Source organism: Marmota marmota, unplaced genomic scaffold (assembly GCF_001458135.2).
Source record: "Marmota marmota marmota unplaced genomic scaffold, marMar, whole genome shotgun sequence".
Classification (NCBI taxonomy): domain Eukaryota; kingdom Metazoa; phylum Chordata; class Mammalia; order Rodentia; family Sciuridae; genus Marmota; species Marmota marmota.
Window position 1 is genome coordinate 52,955,510 of NW_025999842.1, and position 18,358 is coordinate 52,973,867.

At 35.9% G+C, this 18,358-nt stretch overlaps 1 protein-coding gene across 5 annotated transcripts in view; it reads right to left on the reverse strand.

The window, feature by feature from the left end:
- Positions 1–18,358, reverse strand: part of Map3k5 (mitogen-activated protein kinase kinase kinase 5) — a 200,553-nt gene that overhangs the window by 106,731 nt on the left and 75,464 nt on the right. For all 5 annotated transcript variants that reach the window (XM_015501602.2, XM_048798823.1, XM_048798814.1 and 2 more), the window contains exons 5-7: positions 18,036–18,204; positions 16,850–16,956; positions 14,195–14,365 (exon numbers count right to left, since the gene is read on the reverse strand). In XM_015501602.2, coding sequence (XP_015357088.1) covers positions 14,195–14,365; positions 16,850–16,956; positions 18,036–18,204 — 447 coding nt within the window. The remainder of the gene's footprint in view (positions 1–14,194; positions 14,366–16,849; positions 16,957–18,035; positions 18,205–18,358) is intronic.

Here is an 18,358-nt window from a genome sequence, read left to right on the forward strand (position 1 = left end):
AGGCTGAGGCAAGAAGACAGCAAGTTTGAGGCCAGCCTCAGCAAATAAGCAAGACCCTGTCTCAAAATAAAAAGGGCTGGGGATGTAACACAGAGATAATGCATTATTGGGTTTGATCCCCAGTAACCACCTTCCCCCAAAAAGAAATATGGTTAAAAAAAAATGGAGAAAGAGATAAACAAAATGGATGAAAAAAGAAGCAACTTAAATGAAGCTGGAATTGTTAAAAAAAAAATCAAATAATCTAGAACTAAAATATATTATACCTGTTGTGGTTTGGATGTGAGGTGTTCCCCAAAAGCTTATATGTGAAACAATGTTTGAAGGCTTAGAGGAGGAGAAATGATTGGGTTATGAGAGCCTTAATCCAATCAGTGTGTTTATTCTCTGATACGTAACTCAAGGCAGATAGGGTGTGGCTAAAAGAGGTGGGTCACTGGGGGCCTTTGGAATATGAATATATTCCTATACATATATACACACACACACACACACACACACATACACATACATATACATACATACACACACACACACACACATATACATATATCCCTAGATGAGCAGAGCTCTCTCTGCTTACTGGTTTCTCTGCTTCTTGACCTGCTTTCCTCCACCACACTCTTCCACCATGATGTTCCGTCTCATCTTGAGCCCCAAGGAATGGAGCCGGCTGTCTATGGACTGAGACCTCTGAAACCATGAGCCCCCAAATAAACTTTTCCTTCTCCAAAATTGTTCTTATTGTGTCTTTTAGTCATAGCAGTGGAAAAGCTGACTAAAATAATACCTGAAAATAAAACTTATTGTATGGGCTTAAAAGCAGACTAAACAGAAGAGAAGATATTTGGGGTAAACTGAAAAACATGTTAAAAGAAATATTAAAACTGAAGCAGAGGGAGAAACAACCCACAACATGAACATGAATATGTCCTAGGGGACATATGGGACTTCACTTAATAGTCTAACATATGTATTCCTGTATCCCCAGAAGAAAAGAAAAGAAAGAATCTGTGACACAAGAAGTATTTGAAGATAGGGATAAAATATTCTCAAACTGATGAAAACATCAACCCCCAGATTCAAGAAGTTGAACAAAACTCAAACAGGATAAGATAAAACATTCACATTCTAGTGCTGACACTGAAAACACAAAGAAAAAAAAAAATTTTGAGACACAGGGTCTCACTGTGTTTCCCAGGCTGTTCTGGAAATTGTGTCCTCAAGTCATCCTCCCTCCTCAGCCTGGTGAGTAGCTGGGATGACAGTGTGCCACCATACCCGACTTAAGAGAATGAACTAAAATTGACCAGAGAAAAAAAGATATTTTGGCTTCCAAGGAGCAATAAAATTAGTAGTTGACTTGCCAATGCAAACTATGGAAGTTAGAAGGCAATGAAATGACATCTTTAGCAGAATAAAAGAAAATAATGGTATAAGATGTTTACAGACAGGCAAAAACTAGGAGAATCAGCTGCCAGCATACTAAAAGTTCAAGTGCATAAGTCTTTGATCCACTTTGAGTTGATTTTTGTGCAAGGTGATAGACACAGGTTTAATTTCATTTTGCTACATCTGGATTCCCAGTTTTCTCAGCAACACTTGTTGAAGAGGCTATCTTTTCTCCAATATATGTTTTTGGCACCTCTGTCCAGTATGAGATAACTGTATTTATGTGGGTTTGTCTCTGTGTCTTCTATTTTATACCGTAGATCTACATGTCTGTTTTGGTGCCAACACCATGCTGTTTTTGTTGCTGCAGCTCTGTAGTGTAGTTTAAGGTTTGGTATTGTGATGGCTCCTGCTTCACTCTTCTTGCTAAGGATTGCTTTGGCTATTCTGGGTGTCTTATTTTTCCAGATAAATTTCATGATTGATTTTTCTAGTTCTATAAAGAATGTCGTTGGAATTTTAACAGAAATTGCATTAAATCCGAATTCCTTAATAAGACTCCTAAAGCACAAGAAGTAAAATTAAGAATCAATAATTTTTAGTTTGATGGACTCAAACTAAAAAGCTTTTCAGCAAAGGAAACAATCAATAATGTAGAGACAGCCTAAAAAATGGGAGAAAATCTTTACCACATGCACCTGAGATACAACACTAATCTCTAGGATATATAAAGAACTCAAAAAACTTAACACCAAAAAAACAAATAACCCAAACAATAAATGGGTTAAGGAACTGAATAGACATTTCACAGAAGAACAAACACAATCGATCAACAAACATGAAAAATGTTCATCATTTCTAGCAATTAGAGAAATGCAAATCAAAGCTACTCTAAAAATATTTCATCTCATTCCAGTCAAAATGGCAATTATCAAGAATATAAGCAATAATAAGTGTTGGCGAGGATATGGGGGAAAAGGCACACCCATACATTATTGGTGGGACTGCAAATTAGTGCAACCACCCTCGAAAGCAGTATGGAGATTCCTCAGAAAACCTGGAACAGAATCAACATTTGATCCAGCTATCCCACTCCTTGGTTTATACCCAAAGGACTTAGAATCAGTTTACTGCAGTGACGCAGCCACATCAATGTTTATAGCAGATCAAATCACAATAGTTAAACTATTGAACGAATCTAGATACCCTTCAACAGATGAATGGATAAGAAAATGTGGTACATCTACACAATGGAATGTGACTCAGCCTAAAGCATGAAATTATGGCATTTGCAGGTAAATGGATGGAACTGGAAAATATCATGCTAAGTGAAAAAAGCCAATCCAAAAAAAAAAAAACAAAAAACCCAAAGTCCAGATATTTTCTCTGATAAGCAGATTCTGATCCATATTAAGGAGGCGGGGAATGAAGGAACTTTGGATTGTGCAGAGGGGAGTGATGGAAGGAGAGGGGCTGTGGGAATGGGAAGGATGGTAGAACCAGACATTTTTACATACATGTATGATTACACTACTGGTGTGACTGGGCACCATGTACAGCCAGAGGAATGAGAAGTTATGTTCCATTTGTGTACAATGTGTCACAATGCATTCTACTGTCATGTACCACTAATTAGAACAAATTTAAAAAAACATTTTTTAAAAATTTCCTAATTTAGATGGCTGTGTGGCTCATGCCTGTAATTCCAGCTACTTGGGAGGCTGAGGTAGGGGACCACAAATTTAAGACCAGCCTTGGTAGCTTAGAACCAGTTTCAAAATATAAATCAATCAATCAATCAATCAATCTCCCCTGGGGTTAATCCCCAGTATGTTGGGGGGGGGATTTTTATAATATAACTAGCAAGAAGATAAATGAACATGAACAACATATAAGTCTGTACATATAGAAATCTATAAATAGTTAATAGTATAAAACTATCTATAAATATAGAGAAATAAAATTATTAGACATGAATAATGTTAAATTAGAGAAAACTTCATTAAAGAAATAAATCTTAGGAAAAGAACCTGACATTCACATTTTAAGAGAATAGTTGAAGTTAAAGTTAATTCCACTCCTGATTTTTTAGGGGAAGGGGGTCCTAGGGAATTTAACCCAGGGGCACTTAATCACTGAGATATACCTCCAGCCCTTTATAATTTTGAGACAGGGTCTCACTAAGTTGTTTAGGGTTTTAAGTTGCTAAGGCTGGCTTTGAATTTGCAATTCTCCTGCCTTAGCTCAGCCTCTGGGCCACTGGGATTATAGGCATGTGAGACCATGACCAGCTTCACTCCTGATTTTTTTCTACTTCTGTACAAAATATTTGTTGAAAGGGAGAAAAAAATTTTTTCATTTTTTGATTCATTATTACATTTGAAATGTAATACTTCTTGTATTAAATGTGATTTATTATTATATTTTAAATGAATGAAGCTTTCGAGGTAATAGATTTTTGTTCAAAAGCTACTGTATCGTTGCACTTTCTCACCTGATTGTTGAGCATTAAAAGCAGTAAGTCCTTGGTAGTGAAGGGAGTAAAGAAGTGTTCAGAATAAAGACTTAGCTCACTTTTTTGCAACTGAACTCATATATAAAAGAAATATTCTTGAATTGATTATTTCTAGCTAAAGACCATCTGAACTCAAGATACTGAACTCAAGTTCTTTCTTTTTAGCTGTCATTTTTGCTCATTTGTGATATAACAGCTGTGATTCTTTCAGTGAGAAACAAATAATTAAATTAGAATTTCATGGTGCTTCACAGCTCTAGGGATAACTGGGAAATTATCACTCATAAAATAACTAAGAGGCAAAGCAGGACAGCATGTGCAGAAAACGAGTACCAAATCATCTGGCTGACCTGATCTGGAGAAGGAAGGTGATTATAATAGAAAAATCAGAAAGAAAATTTAAAAACCCCAAATTCTTCTTCCATTCCTTTTACTGTGCACATAAATTCTTCCTACAAAAAGAATTGTGCTAGTTTTGCAATGTTCTTTAATTTGTTACTCTGAAACATTTTTCAAAGTCTTAAATTTCTTCTGGGCATATGCCACAAATAAATGAAAGCAGGATCTGAAAGAGATATTTGTACAAGGAGTATTGACAGCAGTAGTACTTAACAGTATTAAAGAGTTGGGAACAACACACATTCCTGCTGATGAATGAATGGATACACAAAATGTGGTATGTGCATATGATGAAATATTATTCAGCCTTTAAAAGGAATGAAATGCCGACATAAACTACAATAAACATGAACTTTGAAAATACTATGCTAAGCAAAATAAGAAATCACAAAACAAGCATCACTTAAATGAGGTACCTGCAAGAGTCAAACTCAGAGACAGAATGTAGAATAAAGAAATACAGGTCCATTGACAATGAAAAAATATTTTTTTACAAAGGGTTACGATGGCAAATTGTAAGTTATGTATATTTTTACTACCACCATCAAAACAAAACAAAAATCCAAAAAACCAACCCTACAGTTTTGAATGAATTATATTCTGTCTTAAGGAGATGTTACCCATTGTTTAACAATTTCCCTTCTGTTAAACATTTAGGTTTCCTCTAATTTTTTGTTACCATAAAATTTAATGTAGTGAATGTTTCAAACATAACCTTGTTCCCATATCAGTTATTTCTTTAAGGATAATTTAAAAAATGACACAACTGATCAAAGAACATGAATTATTCCAAAACTCTTGATGCATAATGCCAAACTGCTATCCAGAAAGATCTGGACAATTTATATTCTCAACATCAGTGTAGAAAAGTAACTTTTACACTGGGCCCAAGACAAAACATTCTCATCTCTTTCAAAATAATAATAAAAACAAAAAGTTCAGGATTTAAACTTGTCCTTATTTAAAACCCCTTAAGTGAATAGTTTTCATATATTTATGACCAGTCTACACATACCCTTCCAATAACTGCCCCAATTGTTTCAAATTAAAATGCAAACCCATATTCAGAAGGTTGGAAAGATGGGAAGAGACACACTTGGGAGAGCTCGGAAGGGGAGGAAGGGTTGGGGTTAGGGGTTTAGACCTAATCTTTGAAGATATGAAGAAGAGTAAAAATTTAAGATAAAGGGAGGAAATAACAGGAAAATGTGGGGGAAATCCACTATTTAACAAAAGAAGAACAATCATATGCATCAATAATGATTAATCTACTCAACAAAATGGATCTGCTAAAGAAGAATCTTCATGGGCAAAGAATTTCCAATTGTTGAAAAACCTCCCTAACCATTCTGATGTTCAGCCAGATTTGGCAACAATCACTGTGGGTCACTGAGTGAAATTCCTCCTCTTCTAGCATATTCTTCTTCCTTTTCAGCATAACACCTGGCAAACATCTGTTTTTCTACTCATTCCTTGGATAACATAACTGCATAGAGCAAGCCTTGGTTGCTCTCCTTAGGTGCTCAAAATTCACTAGCCACAATTAGTACCTCCAAGGTGACATATCACACATTATCATTCTTGGACTTGGACTTGGTCAAGCTATATAACATGTCTTCACCGAATCTGCCATATGCTGAAAGTGGTATTAATCATAATCAAAGCTTGAGGCCTTTGTCCTAAAACACTTGTTTACAAAGCAACTGTGGAAACACTGCATTTTACCAAAGCTCTAGGTCATCCTAGAACTCCTGGACCCTTGGGAACCATCGACATCTGGACACATCTGAACACCAGCAAGCTGGGCTTCGTGCTGAGCTATGAAGCTGGGCATCATGCTGAGCTACAAAGAACTCTTCGGGCTTTGTGTTCTAAAAATAAAAAATCAACCCAAACCTAGAAACTCATCTGATATACACAATAAAGAACTAAACAAAAATAAAGTCAATGAAATGATGGTGAGATCAAGCTGGGGGTGGGAAGGTAGGAGGGTAGTGGAAATAGAGACAATACTGATAAAGGCTATCTTGAAGTCATGGCAGGAAAAAAAGAGGGCTAATCTGGCAAATGGAAAATAGACATCAGTCTTTCTTTGTACATCAATTGGTTTGTTACATAACTCTTCCAAAGTAAAGCCAACACCATTAATAATGTAAAAACTAAATCTTTATTAGGCACACATTACTGTTTGAATAGCACTATCACTGACGTCAAAGAAAATTAGTTGATAAGGCAAGGCTCTCTGCTCTTTCTCAAGTTACTATGGAAAAATGAAGATCTTAATGCTGCTTAACTGCTTTTAATTTTCCAGCCATGGATCTTTTTCAGCATTATAATGGGAAAGACATGATTATACAGTACAGGTACCTAATTCCCTTTCAAAGTTCTGAAAATGACTATTTCCCCTTATGAATGAGAACATCATCTTCTCCAGAACCAAATGTGACTTTAAGCAGGCATTGCGCATCCCACGTGACCCACAACAGCCTTGGCATATGAAATCCAAACGCAGTCTGTGTGAAAGTTACACACAACCTACACATTCTCCCTTGTTGGCTAAAACATTTAGCCAGATCCAGAAAGAAGATAAAGAGTACTCTTAGGAATATTTTAGGAAAAGGGAAATTTAATATAACCAATGTTCATGTCAAACAAGCATAAATGTAACAATATGTAAAGAAATACAGAATATTTTGTACATATTATATACTAAGGATATAACACTAACTGCCTACTAGATTCCAGGATTTTAACATATGTTTCTTCATTTAATGCTCACTAAAAAGCCCTCATCCCTCCCAAAGAGATTAGTGTCCTGCTCCTTCCTCCTGGTGACCTGTGCAAAACTGGGCTGATGTAGAAATCCTAAATGTATGAAGGAATGTCTGGGATACTCTTGGTGAGCATGTTTTCTTAGTCCTAAAATAAAGATGCAGGGAAAGAGCCTCCTTTTTCCTCGACATTGGAGATTGATCCTGGAATGGCCACAGCCACCTGGCAACCCTAAGAAAGCCACCTAGGAGGCAGAGCAACCACAGCAACAGTGAGGGACAGGCACTGAGCTAATATTTTCATGCTGCTGCTTAACAGGCGCTGGAGCCAGTCCTACTTCTAGACTTCATGTTTTAGGAGATCCACGGGTTCTTTACTGTTTAAACTCATGGAAGGTAGCTGTTCTGATACTTGCAGGATGTCAACAGTGTTCCATCTCATCTAAGCAGGTATTATTGTTTTTAAATAAGAAAACTGGATTTCCCAAAGGTTAAAAATTTGCCAAGATGACACTCTTTCCCAGTATCAAGGCAACAGTTATCATGTGACAATCTCCCAACAGTCTGTGTCTTTTCAACAAAACTGTATGGACACTTCTGGAAATGGCTGTTCCTGTAAACTCCAGGGAAGAGAGCCTACCATGTAGTCAAAACAACTGAAGAAGTTAGATTTGGGATTTTATTAATCACAGAACAGTGGAAAGAAAAAACATCAGCTTTGCCTACTTGACAAGGTTCTTGTAAGCCTCTGGAGTTAATGACACACACACAAACCTCTGAGCTTCAAGGGACTGACTATTATTTCTACCTACGTGAACAAATATTGCACATAATAAAATGTTCTAAGTCAGTCATGGTAATCATATGAGTTCACCAAAACCATTTCATGGTTATTTCTTTTTAGATTAGGTTAAAAAATAAATTAGAAACTCCATAGCCTCCAAGGTCTGTTGGTGTAATATTTCCATGGATCATCTCCTGTTTTAAAGTCTGTCAGTTAAGAAAGCATATGGCCTTTTGCTTTTAGAATGTAGATCAGGGCTCCTGGTTTACATCACAGGCTTTGGAAGCTGGCTATCCTCTGGGATCCCCCACCCCATCTTGCTGTGTCTCCTACCTCAGCCTCAAAGGCCTCTAACCAGCTTGGGGCACAGGCTGTAATTGCTCTTATTTAAAACTATATTGAACAGCCGGGTATGGTGGCACACACCAACAATCCCAGTGGCTCAGGAGTCTGAGAGGAGAATCTTGAGTTCAAAGCCAGCCTTAGCTACAGCAAGGCACAAAGCAACTCAGTGAGACCCTGTCTCTAAATAAAATACAAAAAAAGGGTGGGTGGGGATGTGGCTCAGTGATTACATGCCCCTAAAATGAATCCCTGGTACCCCATCCTAAAAGAAACAAAAAACAAAATAACTGTATTAAAGTTATGATAAAAGGCACAACTTTTAATAGACTAAATGTAAATCATGATTGAACAACCTAAAAATGAAAAAGACACTTTTCATACCTTAACTTGGATTAATTATAGGAATTTAAATATTTAAGCATTTAAATTTAAGTAAAGATATGCAATCAGCTTTCATATCCATTCTACATTGGAGGATGCAACTCACATTGAAAATATTGGAGGAAAAAGAATAGCACTGAAAATGTTCAGATATTTTTTCATATCATTATTGTTAAAATAATTACAGTGCAACAACTATTTACATAGCATTTATACTATATCAGGTATGATAAGTATTCTAGAGATGATTTAAGGAATATGAGAGGATTTCATAGGTTATATGCAAATACTATGCTATTTTATGCAAGGGACATGAGCATATGACAATTATGGCATCCACAAGGGGTCCTGGAACCAATTCCCAAAAGCTAAGGAATTGGTTATAATGTATATAACCATTTATATATATAGAAATGTGATAAAATATTTATATACACCATGTATAATATATAATAAAATAACATTTCATTATTTCAGCCAAATTTGAAGGCTCCAATGAACAAAAGAAGGAATGACCATAAAAACATCAAATATTAGAGAACTACTTTTTAGTTAATGCTTAAATCAGCAGGATGGATTAATTCAAATCGCTCACCCTGTGTGTTGGATAGATTCAACAACCAAAGTTTGTTCTAACAATATACCATAATTCAGCAAACTTAAAAAAATCCAAACCAGAAACTTTTTTTCTTATTTTCTTTTCTTTTTTTTCCCTTATTTTCTATTTGCACACTCTGAATCCCCCAGTAAAGCTCTCAGAAAATACATGTTTCCTGGCAATAAAAAAGGTGCCATGCACAGTTCCTGAATCAGATACTATGCTCAGAAGGGTGTGGAAGTCTCCCCCCTCTATTACGGGGCAGGAACATTTAACGTATTAACCATATTAAAGAGGGAATTGCAAGAAAGGGCTTGAGGAACCACTATCATCACAATTGCTTGGGGCTCTTTTGCTATTGAGTTGAAGCTTTCATCCTTAACTTTCCATAGTCTGTGGATCACTTTTTACTCAAGCCAACAAAAAATGACTCAGTGTATGGAAAGAAGCCCAAGGTTCTGACTACCTACTCCAATACCCCACTCCTTATCCTAGGTGGACAAGTTGAAATTGTAGAACATTATGACTCAAAGAAATTTAGTTGAAACATCCCCTTGGACCCAGGACTCTGGGCAGGTGCAATCCTGTGTACAACTGGCCAGATGCCTGATAGCCTCAGCGGTGTTCTCCCCCGTCAGTACCTTGACAGGACAGCTCCCTTCTCAGCTCTGACCAAAAGGGAGGTTAGAGACAGTGTCAACACAAATGAGTGTGTGTCTGCACCACTGTGGGAGATGGATCAAATCAATAGGTGCTGGAAACACATCTAAAAGTGTGAAGACATGAGAAATCATTTTTTTGTTTGTTTGTTTTGAGACAGGGTCTCAGTATGTTGCCCAAGCTGGTCTTGAACTCCTGGGCTCAAGCAATTCTTCCATATCAGCCTCCTGAGTAGTTGGAACTATGTGCTATCAGTTCCAAAAATTATCCATTTTTAAATTGAGATGTGAGTGGGGAATCCTCCTTAGTGCCTTTGAGGACTAATGGATAAAATGACAATAATGGTTATAATGATAGATTATAGATAGCTCTCTATAGTAAAAGTGCCATTCTTTTTTAAATTTTTTTTTAGATATTGATGGCCCTTTGTTTTATTCATTTATTTATATGTGGTGCTGAGAATCGAACCCAGCGTCTCACACATGCTAGACAAACACTCTACCACTGAGTTACAGCTCCAGCTCTAAAAGTGCCATTCTTACATTACTTAAAAAAAAAAAAAAAAAATCAGAAAGTGACACACACAAGGTCAACTCCTAAGGCCTTTCCCACTAAAAGTCTTTGAACTCTAATAGCCCTCCCTCTTCTTAACAGAAAATTAATGGAGGAGCTTAAAGTGAAATCATAAAAATCTGCACAAGCTTCCTTTTGACTTGAAGACCTTGACCAGAAAGCTCTTTAATGAGAAAGCTGATATTCCTAGGCTAAAAAGGAACCAGAAAAAGTTAAATCAAAACCAAACCAGAACAAAACCAGAAAAAACTGCTTCTGCTCCTTAAGTAAACTCTACACAACCTTGAAAATGTCCCTTGGTCTGTCATCTAAACTGTTTTGCTTTCAAACAAGGAAAAGTTTCTATTTTACTCCTGTGCATGATGCACACTAACTTCTTAGGACATATTTCCTTTGAATTCACAGACCATGAAACCAGGCTCCTTTAGGATTATCAATACGTTTTTTTACTATCACCATGTCAAAGCATTTATACTGGGCTTAGTGCTCCCCAAATTATCAGATTCTAATTCTCCTACCATTTCAAGAGCTTACCTTAAGTATTAATGCCACGGTAACAAAAAGGCTGCAAAGTTATATTCTTCTTTGGTAACAGCAGGAAAAACAATTAAGAGAAACTATAAAACTATTTACATTGTAGTAAAAAATGTATAGCACAAATTCAAAAGTCCAAATCAAAGATTCTATGAAGAATCTAGGAAATCACTGTTTGCATGTTTTCCTCCCTGGTTATAACCCATTACCTGACTTTAGTTTCCCTCTAAACTGCTGAAATGACATGAGATTTTAAAAGATTTCAATTTCACAACTTAAAAAATGTTTATAGATATAAATGAGCAACTCCTGAACTAAATCAACTTTCGTTAATATATACATTCCGTGTGTGTGTGTGGTGTGTGTGTTTTAAACCAGCGAATATTTTAGGAATACTAGGAAGTAACAAAGAACAATACAAACAACACCCTAACATAGTTATAATTCAGCTTAAGAAATAAAGTTATATATAAATGGGCATAGTGGTGCATGCTTGTAATCTCAGCTACTTGGGAGGCTGGGTCAGGAGGATTCCAAGTTGGAGACCAGCCCGGACAACTTTGCAAGACTCTGTCTCAAAAAAAAAAAAAAACTTTTTAAAAAGTATTTGGAATGTAGCTCAGTGGTAAAGTGCCTCTGGGTTTGATCCCTAATACCACACACAAAAAAAAATGTTTTAAATATGCTTAAAGCTGCATGTGCACCACTCCAAGATCTCTTTCTACTCCTCCATCCCCACTATGATGTCCATACAGGCATCTATACTTACACTATTATCTGTATGAGTGTTCTTGCAGCATACTATGGTAACACAGCCACATCAATGTTTATAGTAGCTCAATTAACAATAGCTAAACTGTGGAAGCAACCTAGATGCCCTCCAATAGATGAATGGATAAAGAAACTGTGGTATATATACACAATGGAATGTTACTCAGCATTAAAAGAGAATAAAATTATGGCATTTGAGGAAAATGGATGGAGTTGGAGATATCATGTTAAGTGAAGTAAGCCAATCCCCCCCAAAAAACAAAGGCCAAATGTTCTCTCCAATAAGTGGATACTGATCCATAAAATGGGGGCGGGGACATAAGAAAAATGGAGAAACTTTGATGGGGCAGAGGGGAGGGAGAGGTGGGAAGTGGGGATGGGGGCAAGAAAGATGGTGGAATGAGATGCACATCATTACCCTAGGTACATGTATGACTGCACATATGGTGCGACAATTACATCATGTATAACCATAGAAATGTAAAGTTGTGTTGCAATTGTGTACAATGAATCAAAATTCATTCTGTTGTCCTATATATACAATTAAAATAAATTTTAAAAAGAAACTGTACTCTGTGTGTCCTGCCAATTGTTTATTTTGTTCTAGTTTTTTAAAAAGTTTGTCAAAATGTTTACATATTTTAAAAAATGATTACATAAAGAAACTTCTAGAGTTTCTCTAGGGTATATGAATCTGCTGGATCTAGGATGGATAAATCATTCATTTTCCTCAATAATGCCAAAAATATTAAGTGATTATAAAAATACATACCCCAACCAACAAGGGGATTTCTCTAACATCCTTTCCAACTGTTATTTTCAGATTTATAAACTTTGGGTAATCTAAACAGTGCAAAATGATTTATCACTGTTTTAGCTAAAAAACATCTTTTCTATGTTTTAAAAATATATTTATATAATATATTTGGATATTTGTGATTCCTGTGTTTAGATACAATGGAGAAATAAATTTCAAGCTTGGTTTCACATTTTATTAGGATAGCTCTGTTTTGAACTTGCTCTTAATTTGGGGGCAATCCCTTCATCCTAGGATATAGTTTTTATTCTTAAGAGTTGGCCCTTTTAGAGATTCATTAGAAATTTTAAATCACAATAACCTGGTAGGTTCAGACTCCCAACTCTCTCTTCCCTATGGTGGGAGTGCCTGGTGGGAGTACCCAGTGGGAGTGCCCGTGCTGAAGTTGCTGTTCAGCTTTGCAGCCTTTCCAGCTGCTTCCTGCCCCTGGAGCTCCTCTGCAGTTACTCCTCAGAGGCACACTCCAGGGTTGACCAAGAATTGAAGAGGGCTCCTCCCTCCGTGGCATCTTCAATTAGGGTCCAGGCACTCTGGCAGCCTCACGCAGACTCCTCAGACCAAGAAGACTATGATTTCATTTCCAGCCTGAGTTCCATCTGCCTGCCCCATGTCCTGCAGTCCAGGGAGGGCCCCAAGGGAAAAATCATTTAAATGTAGATTTTTTCCCCAGTTGCTATCCTTCATTCAAGGATCCAAACCTTTGCTGTTTCACTATTCTCTGCATTCTAACTTTTTTTTTTTTTTTTTTTTTTTTTAGTGTTTTTCCACAATTACAACTGTCATTCGCAGGAGGAACACGTAATCAAACCTACTCTGCTCATTCCAAAAGCGAGCACCTTAAGGAGAAACACATTTCAACTCAGTCATTCTCCCTAGTCTTTGATTTTATGGTTTATGGTATTTTTTAAATCTTGTTTTAAAAATTCTCCAAAGTCACCAACAGTTTGTATATTTTATTCTAAAAATATTTTTTTCTAAATTACTTTTTTCACATTTTGGTCATTAATTCACTCAGTTCAGTTTTGTGCAGGATTTAAAATAGGGATCCAGATATATAGATACAGATAATAAATAGATTATCATTGTTGTCAATTCCAATGTCTTGTTTGTTCGTGCCTATAGCCATACTCTGTGATTTGTTAATTATCATAGCTTTATGAGGAGTCTTGTTATCTCATAGAGCAAGTCCTTCACCTTACATTCTCCAACATTGCTTTGCCTATTCTTGGTCCTTTATTTTTAAATAAACTTTGGAATCAGTTTGTCAAATTCCATGAAAAGGATTGCAGGGGAGAATTAACATCTTTGAAATATCAAGACTTCTTATCCACAATTTTATATGTTTTCCCATTCCTCCAGGTCTTCTTTAATGTCTTTTTATAAATTTTTCAAAAAAAATTTACATTATATACTTCAAATGTCTCTTAAAAATCATATTCCTAATTTATCTTTTCATCCAATTTATCCCAATTTAGTGTGCCATGACAAATGAATGTTATCAAATTATATATTAAAGTTATAAAATCTAAGATTTAGCTCATAATACACAAACTATTTGTTAATAATAATATGTTAATACTTTCGTTTATGCACAGTTTTGTATACCATGGTCTTATCAAGTAAGTAGCTTGCTTATTATATCCTAGATACTTACCAAGAAGCTCCATGGTCTCTACTTTCAGTGTCGGTGAAATTAGAGTCTAAAAACATATCTTTGTAGATTCGACCAACTAGGCAATACATATCTGAAGCAACTTGTCCTTCACTTTGCACCATGGGAATCATAATGTCAAGAGCTTTTGCTCTATCTCCAGGGAGATTTCTCCTAAGATAGACAACATTGTTGTTTCAATATAGATTGCAAAACCAATATAGGCCAATTCTTTTTAAAACTTTATTGAATGTATCAATTGATTCATATTAGTGAACTCTGGCAGGATAAAACAACAAAAGATTTTTGAGAATCCTCTGTAGATTTCTGTCCCAAGCCTTTTTTATCCTATTGTATCTCTAGAGGGTTAAGCGAGTATCTCTTCTGGTTGCTCTTCGGCTCTTGGTGATGGATTTGTACTACCCATCTTTAGTCCTTCCAACTTCCTTGCAGCCTATATACAGCTTCAGGTCTGTGGAATGAGATTAGGGGTATAGTCTGTGGCCTTGAGTGGGGTAGTCTATTATTCTAAATAGGGACAAACCCTTGACCTTACATTTCAGTGGCTTTTGCTACAAAACCTTAAGCAAACTAATTCACAGACAATACCAAAAACTAACTCTAATCCATAAGTTGCCTGATTTCTATATGTGACCAACTGACTATCTAAGGAAGCTCTACTATATTGCTCATTTTTTAAAACAACATATGTAGGTAATTCACAAAACCAGAAAATGTTCTCTAAGAGTTTTCATTTCTTGGATCTTAAAAATAGTATGCTAAGTGGCAAATTCAGTCACTAAGACCATATACTATATGATTCCAGTTACATGAAATGTCAAAAGTTGGCAAATCCATAGGGACACAAGGTGGATTAGTGGTTGCCAAGGGTTAGAGTGTTGGTGGGGATGACTGCTCATTAATAGGGGAGTCTTTTGGGTATGATAAAAATGTTCTAAAATGTATTAAATTGATGGTGACATACTCACACTCTGGAAATATATTTTTAGAAAAAAAACCATTGAGTTATACACTTTAAGTGAATAAATTTATCCATCCAATTGTATGGTATGAATTATATTTCAATAAAGCTATTATTTTAAAAATGTTATGGCTGGGGATGTACACTCAATGATAGAGTACTTATATAGTAAGCAGATGGCCCTGAGTGGGATCCCCAACACCAAAAAGCAAAAGAAGTTATCATATCTACTCTCAACCACTACTTCTAATCCATGAAATTCCCTTTTACCCTTGTATGAAACATCTTAAGTTGTATGCTCATCATTTCATTATATCTATTTTAGGAAATATACATACAGAAAGCAAACACACATAAAGTAAAATTACAAGAGGCATTTAGGGATTTTCATTTCATAATGTAACCTTCCATTCTACCTTTCAAAAAGGGATTTATTTGAAAACCAGTTGGAGCAGGTAATCTCTGGAGGTCTCTTCTATGTCTGTCAAATCTAAAGAAGATGTTAATAAATGGGAAGATAAAATGGGCTTTTATTATATATTTATTGATAAAGTTAGTGAGTTCTGCAGTTTGTGTGGATCAAAAAGGAAAGACACAATCTCAGATTGAGCAGCATGCTGACTTTTTCTTCTAGAGAGAAGCAGCAGAGTCAGTAATGATGGGCACATACCCAGCACCAGGATGATGTGGCTTTGAGCCTCAGTTTAACAGCATGCACACTGCGAGCCTCAGGGACAATTACTCAACCTTTTCAACCTGCAGATGCCTCTTCTGAAATAAGGACAGTCAAGGCTTACATGACATATGGCAAGTGCTACATTAATGTGATACCCTCTCCCTTTCTTCTCATTGTTCTCTTCATTTGTGGTAATTACACATATATGTTGTCAGTTCTCTCACCATGGAAGAAAACTGCAATACAACTAACAGTTTTGGACAGCACAGTGCTCTATCCCCATGCATACCCAGAGCGCAGAGGGCCCTCCAGGGTGGCTCAAAGTAGGAAGTGGCACTGAGATGAGCCACAATGCAGACAGAAAGCAGAAGCAGGGCTGGAGGTGACAATTCCAGTCTGATCCTAATCTCAAATGTGACCAACAGAGTTTTGATTATAATTAGGTGTGACCAGAGCAGTTCTGGTAAAAATATTCCCTGATTAGGAATATTTTTACAATCCTTACTCTGCTTAAGCTAATATTTGTGTGAATAGCTATCTGGTGTTAAATGTAATGTCAACCCTAGATACCTGCAGATTCCACATTCTTGGATATAGCACCACAGAAAATATTTGTTAAAAATAAAATAAAACTGCATCTATATTGAACATGCACATAATTTCTTTTCCTGTCATTATTCCCCAAACAACAGAGTGCCTCACCTAAGTATCATATTTATGTAACTTTAAAAATTCTAAAGAAGTGTAAATAGCAAATATAAACTTTGAGAAGAAGAAGAATTGTATGAATTTAAATAAACAAGTAGTGGGGGACCCTCTACTGCCAATAATCATAAAGAAACCAGAATGCATGCTTCCTATATTTTATGTGTTGCAGGTAGATATATTAATATTATATTCTAAAGGGGGATTATTGCAATGCCACAAGTACCCTGTAAAGAAACTGCAAGTTAAGGAATAATATGAGAGTATATTATGGAAAGGAATTTTTTCTTCTTACCTGTTCAGTGCAAATGCATAATGAAACTTGACGTGGTGATGAGAGGCCAAATCAAAGGTTGGCAGTTTTTCTAAAGTCTCTACCAGCTTCACAATGGAATCATAGTCCTTTCAAATAAGAGGAGAAAAGCATAGAATTAAACCATTAGGAGAAAGTTCTGACAACCAAATGTTTTATGTCATTTCAATAAGAAATCAGAATTCATAGAGAGCTCTGAAGAACTTAGAAGAAACTATTATTTTTTTTCAAAAAAGTTTGAATTTTATGGATAAAAACATTAGAAATACAGTTACCATGTTTGACAAAAATCAAAGGAACACAATAAACAACACCCAGGAGAATAATGCTGTACTGTCTACACATGGGGGGATTCATTCTCCACAGAGTCGCATTCCTGGTATGTACTGTTCCATCAGGATAATAAAAATTTCAAGGGCATGGAGCAACTGCCTAAACTTCTGATATAAGGAACAGAATGGTTCCATTTCACATGAGTTAAGGTGTTCTGTCATAAGCCTCCTAAGTGCCACAGTTCTCATGTGAGTTCCTGTGAAGCTTTACACAGATATGTAAGGCTGGATGTGGGAATAAAAAAATCAGAAGTCACTTAAATTTTACTATTCGCAGAAACAGAAAATCCTCAACTCAGTATTTTATTCAATATATCATATTTTTAAAATTCTAAGACATGTCAATCAAAATAATATAGCATGTTAGTATGCTTTACATATATTTAAGTTCTTTACATAACTAGTCAATTGCATATTTCTTGCTTCTGGATGGTTAGATTGAGTACTATCAATTTCAAATAAAACAATTTCAAGAAGTAAAAGAGATGCCCACAAAGCACTAAGAATTTCTGCTACTTGCCAAACAAAGCTTTCATTTATTGATTGACAGCAATGTCTAAAGCTAACGGAGTACAATCCAGGTTAGCTACGTGAACAGATTTTTCTTTTTGCTATTTTTGAAGAAAAGTTGAATCTTTACTATGTAAAGTATTTCACAGTCACTGATTAACACATGAGTCTTTTTCATTCATCATGAAACCACAGGATGGAAAGGAAGGTCAATAAAAAGTTAGATGTAGCAACATGAAATTAGCTAACTAAAATGTCACAATAACAGTCTCTTACTCCTCCAACATGCTATGTGGACAAAGATTTTACTTTAAGCATCTTCTCACCTGGATATCTCTGTAGGAAAGTAACAGATTAATGACAATATCTGCCGTCAAGACTTCAATATTGTCTACTCGCTGCCGAATTCTTGCCAATTCGGCTGCCAATTCTTTACCAGTGTACAAATTCCGAGCTTTCCTGATATCATTGAGTATAGATTCCCGGAAATACTGGCTGATGAAGAAAAAAAAAACAGCATATTAGCAAGGATTTCAGTGAAAACTAAAACTTACAACTTTATACGGAAATGAATCACATTTTCACATGAGTGGTTTTCAATTTACTAAGATGCACAGAAAGAACTTCTCATTTGGTATTATTACTAAGA